Raw genomic sequence first — 22,936 nt, forward strand, 5'->3', positions numbered from 1 at the left:
TAAATCCAGGACGTGAACAGGCAGCAGCTTGAGCTGCCCACAGTTAAAATGGTTGCAGCCAGACTTGGTGGAGGAAGATTTTGGCAGTATATTTGACAAGTACAGAATCGCAGTATATATATAAAATAATATGCAAAGTGGTTGGAGGGAAGCTTCAGAATGGCAAACATGTTTTTATTACAAATTTATGTGAGCAGACTGCAGTTCCTCTTTAACATACAATGTTGCAAAGCCAAGTTTCTAAACCATTGACCCTTGTTAGTACAGACAGTGTCCAAATCTAGTTTACAACTGGCAATTAGCCTGTCGCTGCCCTCGTGATACACATGTATGACCACAAACCTTTAACCTCCATACATCGCACATGTGTGTCACTGGGCCGCCAATGTTTCTGTGCAGATAGCGTGTTTGCTGCATGCTCCCAGCACAGACACTGAGCTACCAAAGAAAGCTCTCAGTCCCCACTCATGATTGGTGGCCTGCAGAAATGACTCCTGATCATGTGGCCACTGAGACGACAAATGCCAGTGGTCACATGATCGGTGTCCCTTCCCACCCCCCAGGGTTCAGAACCCTTTTAAAGAGACCCCAGGGCAGGGATTGAGGGGGTTAAAATATGCCTGGATTTTTATTTGCCTGAGAACATGTGACCAATATAAAGTACATTTGGCTGCAAAAGTGTGAAATACCCTTTAAGATCAACACTCTTAAGACTCGGTTTAACATCTCAACTCTCCGAACCTTGTAACTTAAATCTTTCAAACAAACCAAACATGGAGAGTATCAGACTGGGGAGTCCGGGTGTTCTGTGTGGAAATTTCATTGGTAAACTGGTTGCTGATTGTGTGTCGGTCTCCATTTCTCTCTCTCCAGCCGTTTCAGAGTGTTCCCAAGCCTGTCCCCCGGGAGGAAGACAAGGAAAAGACCCGTCCTAAAGAGCCTGGCCTGCTCTCATTGGTGGATTGGGCCAAGAGCGGAGGTGCTGAAGGTTTCGGGTTTGGCACTGGATTGCGGGAGGCTCTGAGGCTTCCGTCATTCAAGGTGAGTTGACAGACTTTTCTGCTTGGAGAAGCATACTGTGCAAACTGCCTTAAAATGTATAAAGGCTCTTAGGAGGGAGCTTCTTTTTTTTTTTTTTGCAACCAGTCAGGTGATTTCTTTTACATTTCTGATGCATTATGGGAGAATCTGGTTCCTGAGTTCATGAAGAAACATGGCAGACAGTTTTTATCCTCGTGTTATGTTTGGGTTCACGTTTTGCCATTCTCCTTGCTGCACACAGGTCAAGAGGAAGCAGCATTCGGAGGATGAAGACGGCGATCTGAAGAGGCCACGGCCATCCACCCCAGCAGAAGAGGAAGAGGATGGTGAGTAGAAGTAGACTCCTTCCAAGGGTTCTCCTCATCTCATTTCCTCTCCACTAATCTCCTCTCCTCCCCTCTCATCTCATTTTCTCCCCTGTCCTCTCCCCTCCCCTCCTCCTGTCTCCTGTCTCCTCTCTCCCCTCCTCCTGTCTCCTCTCTCCCCTCCTCCTGTCTCCTCTCTCCCCTCCTCCTGTCTCCTCTCTCCCCTCCTCCTGTCTCCTCTCTCCCCTCCTCCTGTCTCCTCTCCCCTCTTCGTTTCCTCTCCCCTCTTCGTTTCCTCTCCCCTCTTCGTTTCCTCTCCCCTCTTCGTTTCCTCTCCCCTCTTCGTTTCCTCTCGCCTCTTCGTTTCCTCTCCCCTCTTCGTTTCCTCTCGCCTCTTCGTTTCCTCTCGCCTCTTCGTTTCCTCTCGCCTCTTCGTTTCCTCTCGCCTCTTCGCTTCCTCTCGCCTCTTCGCTTCCTCTCGCCTCTTCGCTTCCTCTCGCCTCTTCGCTTCCTCTCGCCTCTTCGCTTCCTCTCGCCTCTTCGCTTCCTCTCGCCTCTTCGCTTCCTCTCGCCTCTTCGCTTCCTCTCCCCTCTTCGCTTCCTCTCCCCTCTTCGCTTCCTCTCCCCTCTTCGCTTCCTCTCCCCTCTTCGCTTCCTCTTCCTCTTCGCTTCCCCTCTTCGCTTCCTCTTCCTCTTCGCTTCCTCTCCTCAATTATTCCTCCCCATTTGCTTCCCTGCTCCCTCTCTGACACGTTTCTCATCCAATAGAGCGAGAGAAGCAGACCCCATCTGAAGCACGGCCAGGAGTAAAACCTCCACAGAGGGAGGGCGCACGAGCAAAAAACAAACGCAGGAGCCCGTTCCATTTAGACAGCGAGGGTGAAGAAGCCTCTGAGGAATCTGCATCTGATAAGGTGAGAGAAACCAACTTGGCCACCAGGAAAATATGACCATAAGTGTGTACAGTGAGTTGTATTTAGGGATTCACACCTTCCACTGTAAGAGCGGTCTAAATGTACGCTAAGCCGAAAACCTAGATTTTTATAGTGTAGAAGAATTTTAACCCCTGTCTGATTTTTACTGCTATCAGGAGCACGGTTATAGATATTTACCCTTCTGACCTGTTGACCACATTTCTACCAGACAAGAAGTGAGGTAAAACCTCAGTAGTAGTATTCTCAGCTGGGCATATACACCAAAAGCTGGATCTGTAGCTGCCTCAGTAAAGCCATGTTTAGATTTCTTAATCCGAAGTATTTGTGAAATATAATTCTAACCTTTTGAATTCCAGGGCTTTGCATTTTAAATCAATTGCAGGTTTCCCTATAGAGAGCCCGTGTGGGTGAAAACCGTACAGCCACTGCCAGTCCTTTTTTTAATGCTTATGTTTTTCTTCTATTATTGTGTGTATGATTTACAGCTATCTTTTAAGCGTAACTCTACGTTTTAATGTCCTTTTTAAATAATTAGAATATAATAATATTGGGTTGGCCCGCCCTTTGCAGCTATACAACACCTTCAACCCTTCTGGGAAGGCCGTCCACAAGGTTTAGGAGTGTGTCTATGGGGAATGTTGGACCATTCTTCCAGAAGTGCATTTGTGAGGTCAGACACTGGTGTTGGACAAGAAGGTCTGGCTCGCGGTCTCCACTCTAATTTATCCCAAAGGTTTTCTATCAGGGTGGGGTCAGGCCAGTCAAGTTCCTCCACCCCAAACTCGCTCATCAATGTCTTTATGGACCTTGCTTTGTGCACCATTGTGCAGTCATGTTGGAACAGGAAGGGTCATCCCCAAACTGTTCCCACAAAATTGGGAGTAAATTGTCCAAAATGTCTTGGTTTGCGGACACCTTAAGAGTTCTCTTCACTGGAACTAAGGGGCCAAGCCCAACCCATGAAAAACAACCCCCACACCTTTAATCCCCCCTCCACCAAATTTGGACCAGTGCACAAAGCAAGGTCCATAAAGACATGGATGAGTGAGTTTGGGGTGGAGGAACTTGACTGGCCTACACAGAGTCCTGACCTCAACTTGATAGAACACCTTTGGTATGAAGGGATGAGGGGTATGAAGGGATGAGCGGAGACTGCGAGCCAGGCCTTCTTATCCAACATCAGTGCCCGACCTCACAAATGCGCTTCTGGAAGAATGGTCAAATGTTCCCATTTTTTTTTTTTTTTATTACTGTCACAAGAAATGTAAACATCCCTTGTGACAGTAATATGCAGTAACAGGTACTCTTTATGGAGGGATCTGGAGTCTATAAAACCCCAAATCCCTCCACTGCACTTAAAAGTATTCAAAACGCCAAGATCTGTGTTTTTTAATACTTTCTCTTTTTTTTTTAAAAACCGGCTCCTTTTTAGAATGGCAGTAATCCGGTAATACTAGATCTGAGACTGTTCGGGTCTCCGGCCACTGGGACAGGAGAACCAGGCAGAATGGGGGTGGGGGGGGTACGTCCCCTCCCGCTGCTTGTGATAACGGCTGAGCGGCTGCTAATCTGCTTCAGTCGTTACAAGAAAGCTGACTGTCCGCTCTAAATAAAAAAATAAATAAAAAAAAAATAAAATAGTAACGGGGTGATGCCAGGTAACCCCCGGTACAACCACTTGAAGCAATATCGGTAATGTTAAGTTTATTACCGATTCTTCAGAAAAAGTGAATATTGGCTGTGCCGATAATCGGTCAACCCCTCGTAGTTGTACAAAAACAAAATGAGAGAATGCACTTGCCCACGAACTTCCAGCAATACGCGGCAATTTCTGGATAGCTACCAGTCCCATCTAAACTGAGGATTCTGGAGTTATTTCAGATACGTTTGGAATGTCCTCATTCAAAGGATTGTCTTCTATTGTTATCCACTGAGTATTTTATTTTATTTTTTTACTATCCTCCCAGGATGATGATGATGATGAGGATGATGATAGCGACAGCAGCAGTAGCAGCAAGGATGAAGATTCTGAAGGTGAGGGGATGTGGAAGACTTTAGTGTGTGTGTGTGTTATATTGTATTTAAAATCTAAATGGCTACATACAGATGTGTGTGTGTGTGTGTGTGTGTTCTCTCCTCCCATCAGCATGTCCCTTGTTGGCTCACAGTTATTGTATCACCTGTTGCTCCTTGCCAACAGGTGGTAAAAAGTTGAGAATTTTTTCCTCCCCATAAAATTAATAAAAAGGGATGGGATAAGTCAGGTTTTACTTGTATAAGAAGGAATGTCACTAAGAGAATTCCATGTTAATAGCGGATTAGGGCAGGGCTCTGTTGGTACACAGTAACTAGGTACACTTTATTATCGAAAAGCAAAAAATCGAGAATTTCTCCTCCTTATAAATTAATAAAGGTTTGGAAAACAGTTTTTTTTTTTATTTTTTTTATTTTTTTTAATGTAGGAAGGAACTCGCTGAGAGAATTAAACGTTTATAGGCAATGGGTGAGAGTAATATTAAGGGGGTGTGGTTGAGTGTTTTTCTTTTTTTGGGGGGGGGGGGGGACTAGATGGCAGGGGATGATGGAATACCCCTAACATGATAGAATATTTATAACACGATGGAGTATATTATCAGGCCCATGTTTATGTTGATTTGTGTTTTATGTTTTGTTTACTATGAATGTTTTGTATATGCTCGTTTGTATTTATATGGTATTGAATTGAAATTGAATATTTTTATATGTATAATAATTTAATACAATAATTGTGTTTCAATTATTTTTATCACAACATTTAGTACAAGTACTACAAAGAGGATCATACCCGGTCAAATTTAAGTACCTGTTCAGAACTGTGTTTAATTGTATCGTTTATATCTGCCAAGAATTCAGCTTTAACTGTTCTTTGGAAAAAAAAAAAAAAAGAATGGTACCCAAAGAGTCCTTTTTTTTTTTTTCCTCTTGGTGTAAGATAGCCGCAGTTTATGGGATATGCTGTATGTACCAAAAGAAAGAAAACAATTAGATTTGGTGAAAATAAAAATCCATATCTAGGTCTTTTGGTTTTGTCTGTAGCATTGTCCCTTCTTGTGATTTATGACTTGTATCAACTTATTTCTTCTTGTACTCTTTCTGATCTTTGCTCAGATGAGACCCCTCTGGCCAAACTCTCCAACAAGATCGTCTCGGATGACAGCGACAGCTCCAGCGATGAGGACAGCAGCTCGTCATCATCCTCCTCTTCATCCTCTTCTTCGTCATCATCTTCATCCCCTGCCTCCTCTGATGATGAGGAAGATCAGGAGGAGGAGGAGACCCTAGAAGCTCACACAATTCCTGAACCGTTCAGACCTCCCAGCCCACCAGAACCTCCTCCAGAACCCGAACCTGTCTCAGAGAAAAAGGAGAGCCTGGGTAAGTGTTCAGATCATTTTTTTTACCCTGTTCCTGGAACTTCACAGCTCACCAAGCATCTTGAAAAACATTGTATAGACTGTTCTAAACCAAACTGCACAAGTGCTTCTAAAACATTCGCTTTATGTCGCAGTGTGTCAGCTTTGCTTCTTCCGGTTCTTACCCCCTACCCCATTCCTAAGATAATGATGGGGAATTGACTAAATACCAAGCCTTATAAGCATTGTTTTTTTTCTTTTTGGTCAGTGTGTTTTTTAGAAGTTTATTAAAGTTGAACTTTGGTCAAAAAATTAAGTCCTGCTTGGTATCAAGATCACTTCAGCCTGGCCTCTTTTGCAACTATAGTTCTGTAAAACATTAAAACTAAGAGCCTGTACTGTTTAAAATTAATCGAGGCTGGGTTCACACCAGTGCAAATTGGATGTGGATTTTCCCGCATCCAATTCGCATAGCAGGAGATTGTGACTGGCTCTCTATGGAGCCGTGTCACACATCGCAGCAGCAGCTCCGCTGGAGTCCTGTGCGTCTATTTGGTCTATTTCAGGTGAACCGGTGAATGGAGACTCATCGGACTCCTGCTGTGAGCGGGAGCATGCTGCGGTGTGAACCCAGCCAAATGCATGGTTTCACCATGCTCTGCACAAGCTCAGTAGCTCTCCATTTTTAGGCACTGCTGAGTTTGTAGAGGCTGTTCTGCTGACAGCCTTAAAGCAGAATTAAACCCTCCTATCCTTTACAGCCAAGGAAACTGCTTCTGTTTTGATCTGCAACTGCCATGTGGCTGCACATGTGATCAGTTCATTCTATGCCTTAAGGTGAAAAACCTGTTATGCAGCACCTCCCAGAGCCCCCCTTTTACTTGAACCCGGCCTTTCCAGCGACTGGGACAAGCACCCCAGCTCCAGCCGGCATCTAGGGTCCTGATTGGCTAGATTGATCGCAGCTCAGCCATTGGCTTCTGCTGCTGTCAATCAAATCTAATGATGCCGGGGAGCAGGGACGAGTCCTGCTGTCTGTGTCAATGGACACAGCAGCAGGACATGGGAGCGTGCCCGCACGAGTGCCCTGAGGCAAAGTGGTTTTCCAACGGGACACTCGAAGAGGAGCCAGGAGTGCCACTGAGGGACCAAAGAAGCGGAGGATCAGGGTCACTCTGTGCAAAACCAACTGCACAGAGGGGGTATGACATGTTTTAAAAAAAAAAAAAAAAACACTTGCATATCCTTTAAACTGTTAAATTGATGGGTTTAGTTGCACTTTATGATTTACTGCTGTTCAGGAGCTCTGGGCTTCAGAAACTGGAGCAATGCTGGAGGCAATTTACAACACACACTAATTTTGGTAGTATAATTATGTGTAAAGTATGTTCCTTGCTAAAGAACATGATTTTTTTTTATTTTTTTTATTTAAGCAGAGCTCCACCCAAAAGTGGAAGCTCTGCTTGTTCGCACCCTTCCACTGCCAAATTTGGCACTTTTTGGGGGTGGGGGGAGCAGATTCCTGTCAGGTCGCGCCCGACGTGCCAGGTACCCCCACCCACTTCTGGGTAAGATCGTCCGTACAAGGATGCAGAGATCTACGAAATTTCTAGCCCCTCCTCCTTTACCATCTGCCCCCCCCCCCCGCTGTCTTCTGGGGGTTACACAGGTCCCAGAAGACAGCGCGACCACTCGGAAAGCAAAGTGCGACTCGTGTATGTGCAGTAGGAAACGGGCTGTGAAAGCCGCAAGGCTTCATTTTCTGTTTCCATTAGGATGTCAGCACTTGCACCCGAAGCTGATGAACAAATTGGCTAGGGGTGCCGACATTGCAGGATACCTGGACAGGTAAGAGTCCTTATATTAAAAGTCAACAGCTACAGTATTTGTAGCTGCTGACTTCAAATTAATTTTAATACAGGCTGGAACTCCGCTTTTATGATGTTATGGGTAAAGTTCAGTTTTAAGATATAACCAACGATCATTCTGCTTTATACTGCACTTCTTTTAACTGCCATATTTTGGTACTTAAAGCGGAACTTTACCAATAACAACTTGATAAAAATTTTTTTAAAAAGTTCTTTAGCAATTAATAACGATGTTACCCAGATTAATGTGTGCTGTAAATTGCCTCCAGCATTGCTCCTGTTTCTTTTTTGCTGGAGGCAGCCATTTTGCTGAAGCCTAGAGCCCCCAAACCGTAATAAATCTTAGAGGAACTAAACCCACCGATTTAACCGTTTCAAAAAAGTTAAATTCCTGCCATGCTGGGAATGTTAACTGTCACAATTGCTTGTGTTCTCAACCAAATTGTTAAACCATCAAATGGCTGGTGTCATAAGTGATCACATGCGCAGCACAATGGCAGTTGCAGATCAAACAGACGCCAAGATAGCAACCTCCTTGGCTGTAAAGGACAGGAGGGTTTAGTTCCGCTTTAAGGCTGTTAGCAGATCGGCTTCTGTGTTTTAGGCACAGTGCTGAAAAATAGAACTGAGCATGTGAAGAGCAGGATGAGACTGTGTATTTTTTGTATTTTAAACAGTATAGACACTTATTTTTAATGATTTGCATAGATATACCTGCAAAAGGGGCCCACCTGAAGTCACAGAGCAGGACTTAATTTTCTGACTAAAGTTCCACTTAAAAAACGGATCTAAGCTTGCCTCTCCTTCAATGGTCCCTGCTCCTCACCAATGCTGCCATCCTCTTCTGGTCTTCATTGGCCAGTGTGGGATGATGTCACTCTTGCACGTACGCAGGAATCGGTCATCCCCGGCACACAGTGACCGTGCCAGGAATGTAAACTGGCATGCCCATGTGCAGCTCAGTTTACATGCCATAGAATACTGCGAGCAGACAGGGGTATTTCATTGCAGAAGAGACATTCTAGGTCTCTTCTGCAGTAAAGAGCCTGCCTGCTCGCAGTTCATGACAGTGGAATTTTAGTTCCGATTTAAAGCTGAAGTTTAAACTACTTTTATTTTCTTTTTTTGGTTTCTTCTCCCTACTTTCCCTCATCAATGTGCTAATGAAATTTTAAAATTCATTGCAAAGGTCAATCTGAGCTAAGTCAAGACAATGGCTTTTGAAACCTGGTTATCAAAAGAATGAAATTTTATAATAAAAGTAATAAACCAATAATTCAGCGGTCTTGCTTTGATCCTGACCCGCTGGTTATAAATGTGGAAAGAAAATTTACAGGCCTCTTATAATGACTCCTGTTTCTCTGTAAATTTTCTGTTTTTTCCTTCTTTTTGATGTTGACTTCTTCAATTTTAATTTCAGATGAGTCTCCAGCAGTCAAACAGGAAACCCATCTAGAAGCCCTGCCCCAAGAGCCTCTACCCCAGCCTCTTCCAGTCTCGCCCCCCAAACCATCTGCCCCTCCATCTCCGCCGCTACCACTTCTTCCTCCACCCAAAAAGAGGCGAAAAACCGTCACCTTCCTCCTTTCTCCGGAAGAGGAGCCTGAACCTGCTGAGAGCAAACCTCCAAATCACATGGTTACAGAGGAACTACCACCCGAGATTCTACAAAAAGCACAGGAAGAGCCAGTGTTGGAACCTTTACCACCAGCAGAGGAACATCCACTGCCTTCACCAAAGGCTCCTTCTCCGGTACATTCACCAGAGAAGCTTGTGAGCCCCAAAGCAGAGCCTGTACTGGTCCCACAGCCTGCCAAAGAGCCTTCTCCTCAGAGGATACCTCCAGAGCAGCTAACAGTATTAAACCTCCCTTGGGACCATGCCTGTCTGGTCAAGTCCAACCCGCCACGTGTCGGACTAGAAGTCATGCCACCGGTTGGAGAGGATATGCTAGATGATTATGATCAAGAGGAGGAGGTAAAACCAACTCTTCTTCCAGAACTTCCACAGAAACCACAACCTGCCTCTGTACAAGAGCCGCTAGAGCCAGAAAGAACTGAAAATCTAGAGGAACAACTCCTCGTCCCAGTGCGGCAGATCTTACTGGAGCACAGTTATGCACAGATACCTGCCTCATTAAAACAGCCTCCCAAGAGGCATCGTGGAGTGTCTTTAGACTTGGAAAAGCCAAGCGACTTCCTCCATGTCGACTTAGGCCAGCCTGTGCTGGAGGCCCCAGAGGAGGTAATTTGCGTTGGAGGTGGCTTAGTACCAGGACTGGAGGCCAGGACAGGGTTCTTGGAAGTTGGCGACCTTAATTTGTCATCCTCCAGGAAACTGGAGGAGATTATGGCCAAAGCAACTCACGAGGACTCTAAGAGTAAAAACCGAAAGCAGCAACATGCCAAGGAAGTGATCGAGCCTGGGGAGGTAACATCAGATGAAGAGGACGAAGAGGAAGATGAGGAGGAATTCTGGATAACGACGCGAGAGTTGAGGTCTCACAAGAACCGTCGTCCTTTAATACCTCCTTCCCCGCCAAAATACGAGGTGCGCAGCGAGTTTGAACAGATGACCATTCTCTATGACATTTGGAACCAAGGGCTGGATACAGAAGACCTCTATTTCTTGCGGGAAACCTATGAGAGACTGCTGCAGGAGGACCACAGTACAGACTGGCTTAATGACACCCACTGGGTTCCTCATACAAATATCCTTACACAGCTTTAAGTGCAGTGTGAAAAGTTATTTGATTATAGTAGGCCATTCCAGAGTGGTCAAGCTCTGGCCCTCTTGCTGTTGATAGGTTTCTAGACCTAGCATGTTCAGAAGCAGCAGGACAGAGGTTTGAGCAGCACTGCTTTAATTGACAAAGGTCAGGCTCCAACAAGTAAAATCCAGGCTGCTGGAGACACCAGCACCAGTTTTTCCACATAATGGTTTGGGCCCAGTACACTGGGTAAAAATACAAGTAAAAAAAAAAAAAATGTATTCCAGGCTATGCTTTCCCATCTGCGGCCCGGGACTGACATGGCAGGTGGAGGGCAAGCTCTCCTCCCCTTCTTGCTGTGACTCGGAAATCAACGTTTATGACGCCACTTCCGGGTCACCTGTCGCTTTTTCCTGGCTAGCATAACCAGGATGGAATGTATTGGAATGCGATGTGTATTGCAGTACATTCAGTGGTGCCCAGAGGAGACATGCAGATTGGACTCTAGCACAGGATTTCCTCCATAACGCTAAACTGATGACCTGTAGGGGGCTTATAAAGTGCCACCTATAGAAAATATAGGGCAGTAGTCATCAACCCTGTCCTCAGGGCCCACCAACAGGCCAGGATGTAAGATAACTGAAATCCATCACAGGTGATATAATTTGCTGCTCAGTGATTGCAGTATTCTAGTCTGCATCTCCCCCAAGGTAATACATAAAACCTGGCCTGTTAGTGGGCCCTGAGGACAGGGTTGATGACCACTGATATAGGGTACTGACGTTTGTCGCTATTTCACGGGCACACACGGATTTAAGGTTTGACATGTTGGGCATCTGTTTACTTAGTGCAGTGTTTCTCAATTCCAGTCCTCATGGCCCACTAACAGGTCATGTTTTCAGGATTTCCCTCAGATGAAACAGCTGGGGTAATTACTAAGGCAGTGAAACTGATCAAATCACCTGTGCAAAATAATGGAAAGCCTAAAAACATGACCTGTTAGTGGGCCATGAGGATTGGAATTGAGAAACACTGCCTTAGTGCAACCTCATCTTTATTATATTTTACAAAAAAAAAAAAAAAGGGTAATTTTATTGTGTGCGTTTGCACCAAAATTCTCTTTAGTGTGCAGGTCAGAAATTTTGCGTTTCCTAGACCTTTGCGGTGATATGGTGTGCCAAAAAATGGAACTACCACTATTTTATTCTCCAGGGTGTCTGCTTTCAGAAAATCTATAATGCTTGGGGGTTTTGTATAATCTTCAGGCCTAAAATTATTTTCTAAACTTGTGCAAAAAAAGGGGAAAAACTACTCTGGCAGGGAAAGGGTTAACGAATAGTTCCAGGTGTTGACATGTTGTACATAATTAAATTTTTCCAGCTTGGGCCATTGTAACTATGTACATACCATGTCTGGCTGATGCCGCTGGAAATCACTGACGGTAGACACCTCTGCTACAGTGATCTCAACTTGGTCCTGCGTCCAGCGGCTCCTCTCCTGTATTGTAAACATGGGATTTCAGTTTTTTGACGCATGCCATTTAGGGAATGCTTTGCATATTCTGAATTAATGCAATTTATTATATTTTTTTCCCAACCCCATCCAATCGGAGAACACTTTGCATTAATTCAGAGAACGCAAAGCATTCCCTAAATCGCGCCCACGCTGAGCGGCCAACTTCCTGTATTCCAGTGTTTCTCAAATCCAGTCCTCAGGCCCCACCAACAGGTCATGTTTTCAGGTTTTCTATTATTTTTCACAGTTGATTTGATCAGTTTCACTGCCTTAGCAATTACCACAGCCGTTTCATCTGAGGGAAATCCTGAAAACATGACCTGTTGGGGGGGCCTGAGGACTGGATTTGAGAAACACTGCTGTATTCACAAGTAATCAAACCGGCTGCTCAGCACAGGACCCAGAAGCAAGTGGAGATAACTGTAGCAGCGGTGTCTGCTTTAGTGATTTTCAGCGGCATTGGCCAGGCATGATAAATGCATTGTTACATTGGTCCAAGCTGGAAGAATGGAACTATATAATATGTTACCAAAAATGATTGTGCAGCACTAAACGGGTAATCGGTAATTAAAAACAAAACAAATAATGTGCTACGTGAATAAAACGAAAGCAATAAATATCAAAGACCTAGTGTGAATAGCAGTCCATATAAAGTCCAAGTGCAAATAGGAAATCTATTAAAAATGATGACTTAAATCTTCCATGCCAAACACCCCGTGGTGAAAATGGTGAAAAATAACAAACATGTCATGAAAAGAAGTATCCTCCTCGCCAAACAAGTAAAATAAGTGAAAAAAATGTGAAATATAAGCTGCTCCCCTGTTTTGATAAGTAGTACTCAAAAAGCAATTGTGTGATATATAGAGGGCGCTATAATGCGACTAATTATTTCAAAAGCAACAATATAAGCCTAAAATCTAAATATTAACATGTGAACAGTGTAAAAAAAAATATGATAGAAATAGTTAATAACACGATAGGCTCAAACGATTGTAGCAAAAGTAATTGTTTTTGTGTAGTCCCAACCAGACAGTTCATAGTATTCTAAGTTTAGACTACTATGAACTGTTTGTTTGGGACTACACAAAAACAATTTCTTTTGCTACGATTGTTTGAGCCTATCGTGTTATTAACTATTTCTATTGTGTTTTTTTACACTGTTACATGTGCATGATAATTCAGGTTTATATTGTTACTTTTGAATTGGTCACATTATAGCGCCCTCTATATATCGCACAACAAACATACTTGCCTCCACTGTGCAGCTCAGTTTTCAGAGTGGCCCGAACCTAGTATTTTGGGGTCCCCCCAGTGGCTTCTCCTAGGGGGTCATGTCAGATGACCCCCTAGGAGAAGCCCTTTCCCGAGGGGGTTTCCTTGTGGGCGCGCTCTCGAGTCCTGCATTCGGTGTCCATAGCTGCCGAATGTATGACTCAGCCTCACCCCCTGGGGCACGCATCATTGGATTTTATTGACAGCAGCGGGAGCTGCTATCAGTTTATCCAATCAAGAGCCAAACCCCGGGCAGAGAGACGGCGCGTCCCCACCGGGTCAAGTTCCAGGGCTCAGGTAAGTAAAACTGGGGGGGGGGGGGGGGCTTTTTTTTTAACTTAATGCATAGGAGGCATTAAGGTGGAAAAACACTCCTTTTAACAAGTTCAATTGACAATCAAGATGTGAGTGGTCAATTAAAGCTTGAGATCCGAAACATCAGGCAGCTCAATTTAATGCCCTTCCTCGGTGGACAATTCATCTCGGTATGAATAACGTGATGAACAGCCTCATAGTGTGATGGTATAGGACCCAGATTTATTAAAACGAGTGATTGACCGATTATCAGCGGCTGATATTCACTTTTTTAGAAGTATCGATCAAAAAACTGATTATTGATTATTGCTTCAAGGGATTTCACAGGGGTGATGCATGCAGCTGCACGCATCACCCCGGTACCGTTCTTTAGAGCGGACGGTCTGCTTTATTGTATAATGACAATCGATGTGGCTCAGGAGCTGCTCGGCTGTTAATGCAAGCAGCGGGGAGGGGACGTTCCCTCCCACTACCTTCCGCCGCTCACACGGGTTCTTCTGTCCCACCGGGTGGCCTGGTCAGCCAGCTGGCACATCCACCGGCTGGCCGAAGAGTCTCGGATCTAGTAAACCGGAGGCGTTGTCAGGACATCACTTAAAGACTACAGTTTTATTAAAAAAAATAAAGTATTCAAAAACGCTGATCCTGGCGTTTTGAATACTTTGAAGTGCAGAAGAGGGGTTTGGGGTCTTATAGACCCCCCAATCGCTCAATAAAGAGTACCTCTCACATGCCTGTTACTGTCACAAGGGATGTTTACGTTCCCTGTGACAGCAATAACCGTGATAAAAAAGTAAAATGACAGTTTAAACATTTTTAAATGTACAAAATATCAGCAGGAGAGGTGGCCGAAATAGCGGTATCGTATCGTCGCCGAAAAAGCGGTATTGGTCGATCCTTAATTATAAATATATACAGACAAGTATCATATCGTTAAAAACGGCTAAAACGCCTCCAGTAAGTCCGCAGCAGCTGTTTGCTTGGTGACGACACACATCAGGCTCCGCCCTATGCGTTTCATCGTAAAAAATGTCAGTGCCTGGAATTATTCTTTTAAATTGTTTTTATAATGTATGTATTGGCAATGTTGTGTCGTTAGCACATGTCTTCTGCACACTGTTGTCTTCCTTAACACAGCCTCACTCACCAACATTGCTGACCCCAAGAAAAAACGTAACAAGCAAGATGGTCTGCGGGAGCACCAGACAGGTTGTGCGCGCAGTGAAGGTTATTATTCAATCAGCAGGAAGGACAAAGACAAGTACCTGGATGTGATTCCTGTATCTGTACGGGAACTGGACAGCGACATGCAGGTCTGTATCCTCTGACTGGGTGATGATTGAACAAATCTAGATGCTAAGCTGTGTTTGCCAGTTTTTTCTTCTGTTCTCTGCCTTTTTTTTTTTTTTTATTGCATTTCTTTGGGATTGTCCCTGGTCTTCTTTCAAGTTAACAAAGTCTTACAATTTCCACATCGTTGTAGAATTCTCCAGGGGACCAAGAGCATGGAAGACTTCATTACCGTGCTATAGCAGTAAAACGGTCCATGGACGTCTTCCTGGAACCCCCCCCAGGTCGTGCATTTGGCATGCTCTGTAATCAGTCTCCTTCTGAGTGGTGATGAAATACCACCAAAAGAAAGCTTTGTCTCAAATTTCATATGTACAGTGTAGCATTGACTGCTCAATTGTCATTCAAACTGACAGCGCTGAAAATCTGCCAGGACAGGAAGGGGGTAAAAGTGCCTGGTATTGAAGTGGTGACGCCAGAGTGCTTTCTGGGTTCCTCAGTATTCCCAAGTAGCCTAAAAATTGTGTACAAGCCAATGGGGTGGTTCAATCCTGCCTTTTTCTTAGACACAGTGCCATAGGTTTTCATTGTTACGTAGTTAGTAAGGTTGAGTAAAGACACCAGTCCATCCAATTCAACCTGAGTGAGTGTCTACAATTGTCCCTATCCCTGTACATTGCACACTCACATCAGTCCCTGCCCTCAAGGAGCCCACAATCCAAGGTCCCCATTCATATACTAGGGCCAATTTTTGGACAGAAGCCAATTAGCCTACCTGCATGTCTTTGGAGTGTGGGAGGGAACCGGCGTACCCGGAGGAAACCCACACAGGCACAGGGAGAACATGCAAACTCCAGGCAGGTAGTGTCATGGTTGGGATTTGAAGCAGCAACCCTTTTTACTGCTAGACGAGAGTGCTAACCACTACACCGCTGTACCACCCCATTGTGCACCATTACAGCCTTGGACACCGTGCAGACCAGCCGCTGGCATCCTAATAACCAGTGATGTCGATTGATAAGGAGGGTGCCTGCACAGCATTCTTGTTTGCCCCTCCAAAAGACCCCTTCATCTGGTATGCCTGACGAAGGGGTTTTGCACGGCTCTGAAACCTTACACCTATTCTTTTCATGATGTGTTTGTTTTGGAATAAAAGCATTTTTCTTTATCGTACATCACAGGACACAGAGCAGCATAGTAATTACTATGTGGGTTATAGACCACCTTCAGGTCATGGACACTGGCACCCCCAAGACAGGAAGTTTCCTCCCTATATAACCCCTCCCATTACAGGGAGCACCTCAGTTTTTTTTGTGTTTAAGGAGGTAGAATTCTTGCCTTTCTGCAATTAGGGGTCTTGGCTTTATCTGTATTATTTCAAAGACCACTTGCTTCGCATTCCTTGTTTCGGGGTTTTATGCAAGGGGTTAACACGGCTTAATCTGCCAGTAAGGTCACCCTTGGGACTTGAATTTAGTTTTGTCGGTTTTGCAAAAGCAGCCTTTTGAGCCGATACAGCATACTCTCTTGGTCCTTCTGACAAGAAAATTTCCTTTTTCTGGTTACTATATCCTCTGTAAGGTATCAGAGTTGGCTGCTCTTTCTTGTAAAGAGCCGTATTTAATTTTTCACAAGGACAAGGTGGTGTTGCGTCCTCATCCAATTTTTTTTTTTGCCTAAAGTGGTGTCAGGTTTCCACCTGAACCAAGATATTGTCCTACCGTTGTTTTTTCCAGAACCTTGTTCTACGGAAGAGAAATCACTACATTCCCTTGATGTAGTGAGAGCAGTCAAGGTCTATTTAAAGGCGACCGCTCAGATTCAGAAGACTGATGTTTTATTTGTGCTGTCAGAATGTCCTAGGAAAGGACAGGCAGCGTCCAAATCTACTATTTCTAAGTGTATTCGACAAGTTATAATTAAGGCCCATGGTTTAAAAGGGAGAATTCCACCTTTTCAAGTCAAAGCGCACTCCACCAGAGCAGTTGGTGCTTCTTGGGCAGTGCGTCACCAAGCCTCCATGGCTCAGATCTGCAAGGCCGCAACTTGGTCTTCAGTCCATACATTCACTAGATTCTAGCAGGTGGATGTAAAAAGGTATGAGGATATTGCCTTTGGGCCCAGTGTGAGGCAGTATAGGTCCTCAAGTCTGATGGCGCCCTGCTTTGTTTGTGTCTCCCTCCCCTCAGATAGCATTTCTTTGGGACATCCCACATAGTAATTACTATAGTGCTATGTGTCTCGTGATGTACGATAAAGAAAATAGGATTTTTATAACGGCTTACCTGTAAAATCCTTTTTCTTTAACCACTTCAGCCCTGAAACAATTTCATGACCAGAGCACTTTTTGCGATTTGGCACTGCGTCGCTTTAACTGACAGTTGTGCGGCGTGGCTCCCAAACAAAATTGACGTCCTTTTTTCCCCACAAATAGAGCTTTCTTTTAGTGGTATTTGATCACCCCCGTGGTTTTTATTTTTTGTGCTATAAACAAAAAGAGCGACCATTTTGAAAACGTTAGTTTTTTTACATTTTGCTATAATATCCCCCAAAAATATATAAAAAAAAATTTCCTCAGTTTAGGCCGATACGTATTCTTCTACATATTGTTGGTTAAAAAAAAACACAATAACCGTTTATTAATTGGTTAGGGGATAGTTTTATGACATTTTTTATTAATTTTTTTTTTTTTTTACTAGTAATGGCGTCGATTATTTATTGTGACTGCGACATTATGACGGACACATCGGACATTTTTGACACATATTTGGGACCGTTGTCATTTATACAGCAATCGGTGCTATACAAATGCACTGATTCCTGTGTAAATGACACTGGCGGTAAAGGGGTTAACCAGGGGGTGGCAGTGTAGGGGTTAAGTGTGTCCTCAGGAGTGTTTCCAACTGGAGGGGGGGTGTGGCTGTGTGTGACACGTCACTGATCTCTGCTCCCGATCACAGGTAGAGATCAATGACGCTGTCGCTAGGCAGAACAGGGAGATGCTTGTTTACATTAGCATCTCCCTGTTCTTCCTCCACGTGAGGCGGTCGTGGGTATCCCTGCAGCGATCCAGTCCCCACGACCCGACTCATGGAGCTTGCCACGTGTGGCGAGCCCGCTGGCCGCCTCTTAAAGGGCAGCGTACAGGTACGTTAGAGTGCCTGTACAAGCCCTTCTGCCGACGTATATCAGCATGAGGCGGTCGACAAGCGGTTAAGTACATCACGGGACACAGAGGTCCCTCCCCTCTTTCTGGGATATATATACGTATATTACTTTGCTACAAAAACGTAGGTACTCCCCGGTAATGGGAGGGGTTATATAGGGAGGATACTTCCTGTCTTAGGGTGTGCCAGTGTCCATCACCTAAAGGTGGCCTGTATACCCGCATAGTTATTACTATGGTGCTCTGTCCCAAGAAAGGGATTTTACAGGTACGCTGTTATAAAAATCCTATTATTACTACATTTGAAGATCTGTGCTGTGCTGGCTAGTATGTGCATTGATGCGTTGCGTTGTCAGTCACCCCTCCCTCCTGCGGTGGGGAAATAAGGTGCAGGCCTCCTGTGCATGATTGCTGTCAGGATTGAGTTTTATCCCCCATACCTCAATTGTGCAGAGCAGTGCAGCTGAACAGCCATAGCAAGAGGGCTAGCATGTTTTCTACCAAGCTAGCTCATTAACCACTGCACAGATCAGAATGGGACCCAGTGCACCTCCCTGGGGGGTTCCACATTGATTTGAAGTTGTGATACTTTTTTTTTTTTCAAGTTTATCCCTAGCTCTCCTAAGTGGTTTGGGGGCTCCCGCCTGTCATTTCCTGCCCTGTCACTTCAGAAGTTTATAGAGGTGTGGGCGTGTTACAAGATTTTAGCATAACAGAGTGATCAGACTTAATAAAGCTGAGGAGTCCACCGCAGAGAGCTTGACGTATGTGCAGCTGCAATCGATGAGCTGCGGCGCTGACATGGCATGGCTGTCAGTGTAAGATAGATATGTTCTTTGTGTACATTCAGGCTGTGACTCACCCTGAATGGGAAGCCTTGGTGTGACAACCCCGGGTAATTATCAGAATGCATCTTTGTAAGTATTGGCACCGTTTCAATGAAGCACTATACTTCCCCCGTACAGCAAAACAAACGTGATTCATAGAAAGGAGAGGAATCTGGAAGTGCAGACTGTAATTACATCATAATCTATCATCCAGCAAAGAGAAATGCCAACTGGTCACTACATTCCAACAATCTCCCTTCATCAAAGTGTGTTCATACTCCTACCGCATAGACTAATTCACCAATCCCTTTGCAGTCTAAAGTGATTGTAAAGGTTTTTTTTTTTTTTGTGTTTAAAAAATAAATAAATAAATAAACGTGTTAGGCCCCGTTCAGGTCTGCCTGTCAGTTTTGACGGTGGACCTGAACGGGTGGTCCATGGAGCAACAGATGTCAGAGGTGACTTGTCCGCTGACATCCGATCCGCCAAAAGCAGACGGATGGCCCTACGTTCTGATCCGACGCTGGCGGATCAGGTGAGATCTGAAAACTGACATGCTGTCCGTTTTTTCATCCGATCTCTCCATAGAGACCAGCGGCGCTCGACAGTCCCCCTCCTCGCTCAGTGAAAAGAGAGGGACCCGACATCCGCCGGCTCAGCAGAGATCAACGGAGAGATCTCCCGCTGAGCTGGTGGACAGAGGCGGACTCTGTGGAAGCTCATCCGCCTCGTGGGAATGAGGCCTAATGCCGCGTACACACGACCGGACTTTTCAACATCAAAGGTCCGACTGAACAATTCCGGCAGACCATTCGATCGTGTGTGGGCTGCAGCGGACTTTTGATTTGCAAAAATCAGACAGACTTTAGAAATGTTTCAAATTTTTCCGCCGAAACTCCGCCGGACCCAGTTCCTACCGAGAAATCCGCTCGTGTGTATGCTAGTTCGACGGACAAAAACCGACGCGAGGGCAGCTATTGGCTACTGGCTATGAACTTCCTTATTCTAGTCCGGTCGTACGTCATCACGTTTGAATCCGTCGGACTTTGGTGTGATTGTGTGTGGCCAAGTCCGTTCATTCGGAAAGTCTGTCAGAACTCTGTCAGAACTCTGTCAGAACTCTGTCAGAACTCTGTCAGAACTCTGTCAGAACTCTGTCAGAACTCTGTCAGAACTCTGTCAGAACTCTGTCAGAACTCTGTCAGAACTCTGTCAGAACTCTGTCAGAACTCTGTCAGAACTCTGTCGTGTGTACGCGGCATAATACTCATCTCCTCTGTGCAGTTGGTTTTGCACAGAGCAGCCCGGATCCTCCTCTTCTCGGATCCCTCTTTGCTGCTCCTGGCCCCTCCCTCCTATCCAATGCCTCCTCAGCCAACAGCTCTCTATGGGGGTACCCGAGCCGAGTCAGAGCTCCGTGTACCCATTCAGACACTGAGCCCTGACCTGGCCCCGCCACCTCTCTCCCCTGATTGGTTGACTGACTTTGATCAGCAGCCAGTGGCACCACTGCTGTGCCTCAGCCAATCGGGGCGAGTGTCCTGGATGACTTAGACACCTATGGACATCGCTGGAGAGAGAAGGGGCTCAGGTAAGTAAGGGGTGCTGGGGAGGCTGCTACAAACAGAAGTTTTTATCTTCATGCATTCTTTAGCATATATGAAGATGATAAAAAACCTTCTGCCTTTACAACTCCTTTAATTGATTTCCACAATCTTGAAAGGGGGAAAAAAAATGATGTTGGGACCTCCTCTTGCAAGACCACCTGCTGCTTTATCTAGACTTCTTGTATGTGCACAGAGTGTCCTCCTCCTCCTCCTCCTCCTCCTCCTCCTCCCTCCTCCTCCTCCTCCTCCCCCCCCCCCCCCCCCCAACCCATCTACCCTGTGACCCTACTTGAAAAGGGCTCCCCTAGGTACAAGAAGAAACAGAATATCAGTTCCAATTGCACAGCAGGTTATACACCATCGTCAGCACTGCTACAGACTTCTCCTTATCTGTGTACTTGCCATATCAGCTAGCGGCTACCCATTACCCATGCGGGAGGTTTTCATGTTTTACCGGTCAAGCAGCCTCTTTAAAGTGGTTCTAAAGGCAGAACATTTTTTACCTAGAGGCCTCTTGCACTCTGTACTGATGTATGGCAGAAAAAACACAAGGATGGGCTGTAGATCACTTGCTAGTATTTGCAAGTATGCACACACAAGCAGGGCATGTGCATTATACATGCAAAAATACTGACCGACAACTCAGATTTCTGTATTGTATTTATTTATTTATTTTTACTGACAATACACGGAGTATGTTTACGGTCTTGGTAAAAAAAAAATGACTGAAAACTGAGCATTTATTAGGCCGCAGTGTGCAAGAGGCCTAATGTATTCCCTGTAAAGGAAAGCGGAGTTCCACACAAAAATGGAATTTCCCCTTTAAGTGCTGTTGACCTCATTTGGCAAATCATTTTTTTGTGGGGGGGGGGTACCCAGTTTTTAAGAGCACCAAGCTCCCACTTCTTCCTCTGGCTCCGTAGCGCTGGAAGGAAGTTCACCTCTCCCCCCCCCCCCCTCCCTCCCTGCAATCTTCTGGGACACATAACGAGTCCCAGAAGATTGCCTGGCCATTCACCACGCGCGCCTCCTGCAATCGCATTGTGCGCCCAGCTGTGAAGCCATAGCTGGGCGCCCACACTTAGAATGTCGGCACCGTGGAGAGGAGCGGGGGCATCGTGTGCCCGCATCGCTGGACTGTGGGACAAGTAAGTGTAAGATCTAAGATTATTAAAAGTCAGCGGCTACAATCTTTTTTAAATGGGTGGAACTCCACTTTAAAGTGTTACTAAACCCACAACCATAAAATCTGTCTGTATATGCAGAATAACATGCTTGTTATACTCGCTGTGGAACTTAAGGGGTTAATCCTCTGCATTGTGTAAAAAGGCACTCTGCGTATGAGGTTCACCCAAAGTTTTCTTGACTTGGCTCTTCTTGCACCCAAAGGCTTCAAGTCTATAGTTTTTCTTTCTTCATTTTTTTTTGTTTGTTTTCTTTTAATCCAGGGTACAAACAGGGTGTTGTCTGAGCGCCGCTCGGAGCAAAGGCGTCTACTCAATGCCATTGGCTCTTTCTCAATTTTGGACAGCGACTTGCTAAAGCTCAACCAGCTGAAGGTAAGAAGTGGTTGTAATTCATTCTTCTGAACACAAGAGGGCGATGTTGACGTTTTTAGTAATGGGATTGGACATGATGCATACTTGATATGTATATTGTGGTTGAGAAAAGCTTAGTCAGCCAGCACTTCAGTACATTGCTAACTTTGCCTTGTCAGCTGTGACACACGTCATGACAAAGGTTTACATGTTGTTATATATCACATCACTATTACCAAATGTCTCACTGCTGCCAGAAAATAGACCATGCTCTAGTTGGTGGCTATTTTTTATTTTTTTTCTGGTGAAGTGTCCAGAAATAAAAACAGATTAAAGGGTTTGTAACCTTTTATGCGGGCCATACATGGGTCAAATTCCGAACAAATTTTCTTTAAAAAAAATCTGAAATTTCGTGTGTTTTGTGATCCGATGGCGCCACCATTGATTAAGGAAATTCCACCAGCTAAGCCTTCAGTTTCACCTCCATGCTGCTACAGAAAATAATTTTCGTGGCGGGGAAATTTCTTTTTTTCCTGGGAATTTTCTTTTCTTGTGCTCCATGCGCATTTCTTTTTATATTTCTTGCACGATTCCCCCATTATTGATTAGAAAATGATTTAAAAAATAAATAAATAAACTTCCAACATGCCCCATTACTAAAATTTTATAGACACACGAAAATTGGCCCACTAGTCCTTGGATACGATTTTCAAAAGAAAATTTCTTTTGAAATTTGACCCATGTGCGGCTGGCCTTGATGATGACATTCACCAAATGCATTATGTGCCCAAAGTAACCCTCGAGTGTGTATCTTTTATCAGCACTCTGACCAGGCCAAGCATGGAAACCGATCTGGCATGGTCAGTTTGCATCCCTCAGCTCGTAATTGGAGCTTACATGTATGTATGTGCGCCACGTAGCCAGCCTGATTGACACCCCTGTCTCTGTCCAACCCTGTTGGCACACCCCCTGCATTTTGATTGACAGCAGCTCCTAGCAGCCTTGGTGTCAGAGCCCATAGCATAGATAAAACTGTCGCAATCTATGTAAATACAGTACGTTCTCCACACTCCCCCCTTGCTATTTGATCGACATTGGCTGTCAGAACCCAGGAGCCTGTATTAGTGTGGGTATCACTGTGGTATGCAACTATAT

At 44.9% G+C, this 22,936-nt stretch overlaps 1 protein-coding gene across 2 annotated transcripts in view; it reads left to right on the top strand.

Annotated features, from left to right (window-relative positions):
- SETD1A (SET domain containing 1A, histone lysine methyltransferase) overlaps nucleotides 1–22,936 on the top strand; it is an 83,141-nt gene that overhangs the window by 47,394 nt on the left and 12,811 nt on the right. For both annotated transcript variants that reach the window (XM_077447224.1, XM_077447223.1), the window contains exons 9-16: nucleotides 874–1,041; nucleotides 1,283–1,367; nucleotides 2,115–2,260; nucleotides 4,249–4,315; nucleotides 5,429–5,695; nucleotides 8,962–10,251; nucleotides 14,497–14,666; nucleotides 21,692–21,802. In XM_077447224.1, the coding sequence (XP_077303350.1) occupies nucleotides 874–1,041; nucleotides 1,283–1,367; nucleotides 2,115–2,260; nucleotides 4,249–4,315; nucleotides 5,429–5,695; nucleotides 8,962–10,251; nucleotides 14,497–14,666; nucleotides 21,692–21,802 (2,304 nt within the window). The remainder of the gene's footprint in view (nucleotides 1–873; nucleotides 1,042–1,282; nucleotides 1,368–2,114; nucleotides 2,261–4,248; nucleotides 4,316–5,428; nucleotides 5,696–8,961; nucleotides 10,252–14,496; nucleotides 14,667–21,691; nucleotides 21,803–22,936) is intronic.

This window comes from Lithobates pipiens, unplaced genomic scaffold, assembly GCF_037356315.1.
Source record: "Lithobates pipiens isolate NorthernLeopardFrog02 unplaced genomic scaffold, aLitPip1_a1.2 Scaffold_22, whole genome shotgun sequence".
In the NCBI taxonomy this organism is placed as follows: domain Eukaryota; kingdom Metazoa; phylum Chordata; class Amphibia; order Anura; family Ranidae; genus Lithobates; species Lithobates pipiens.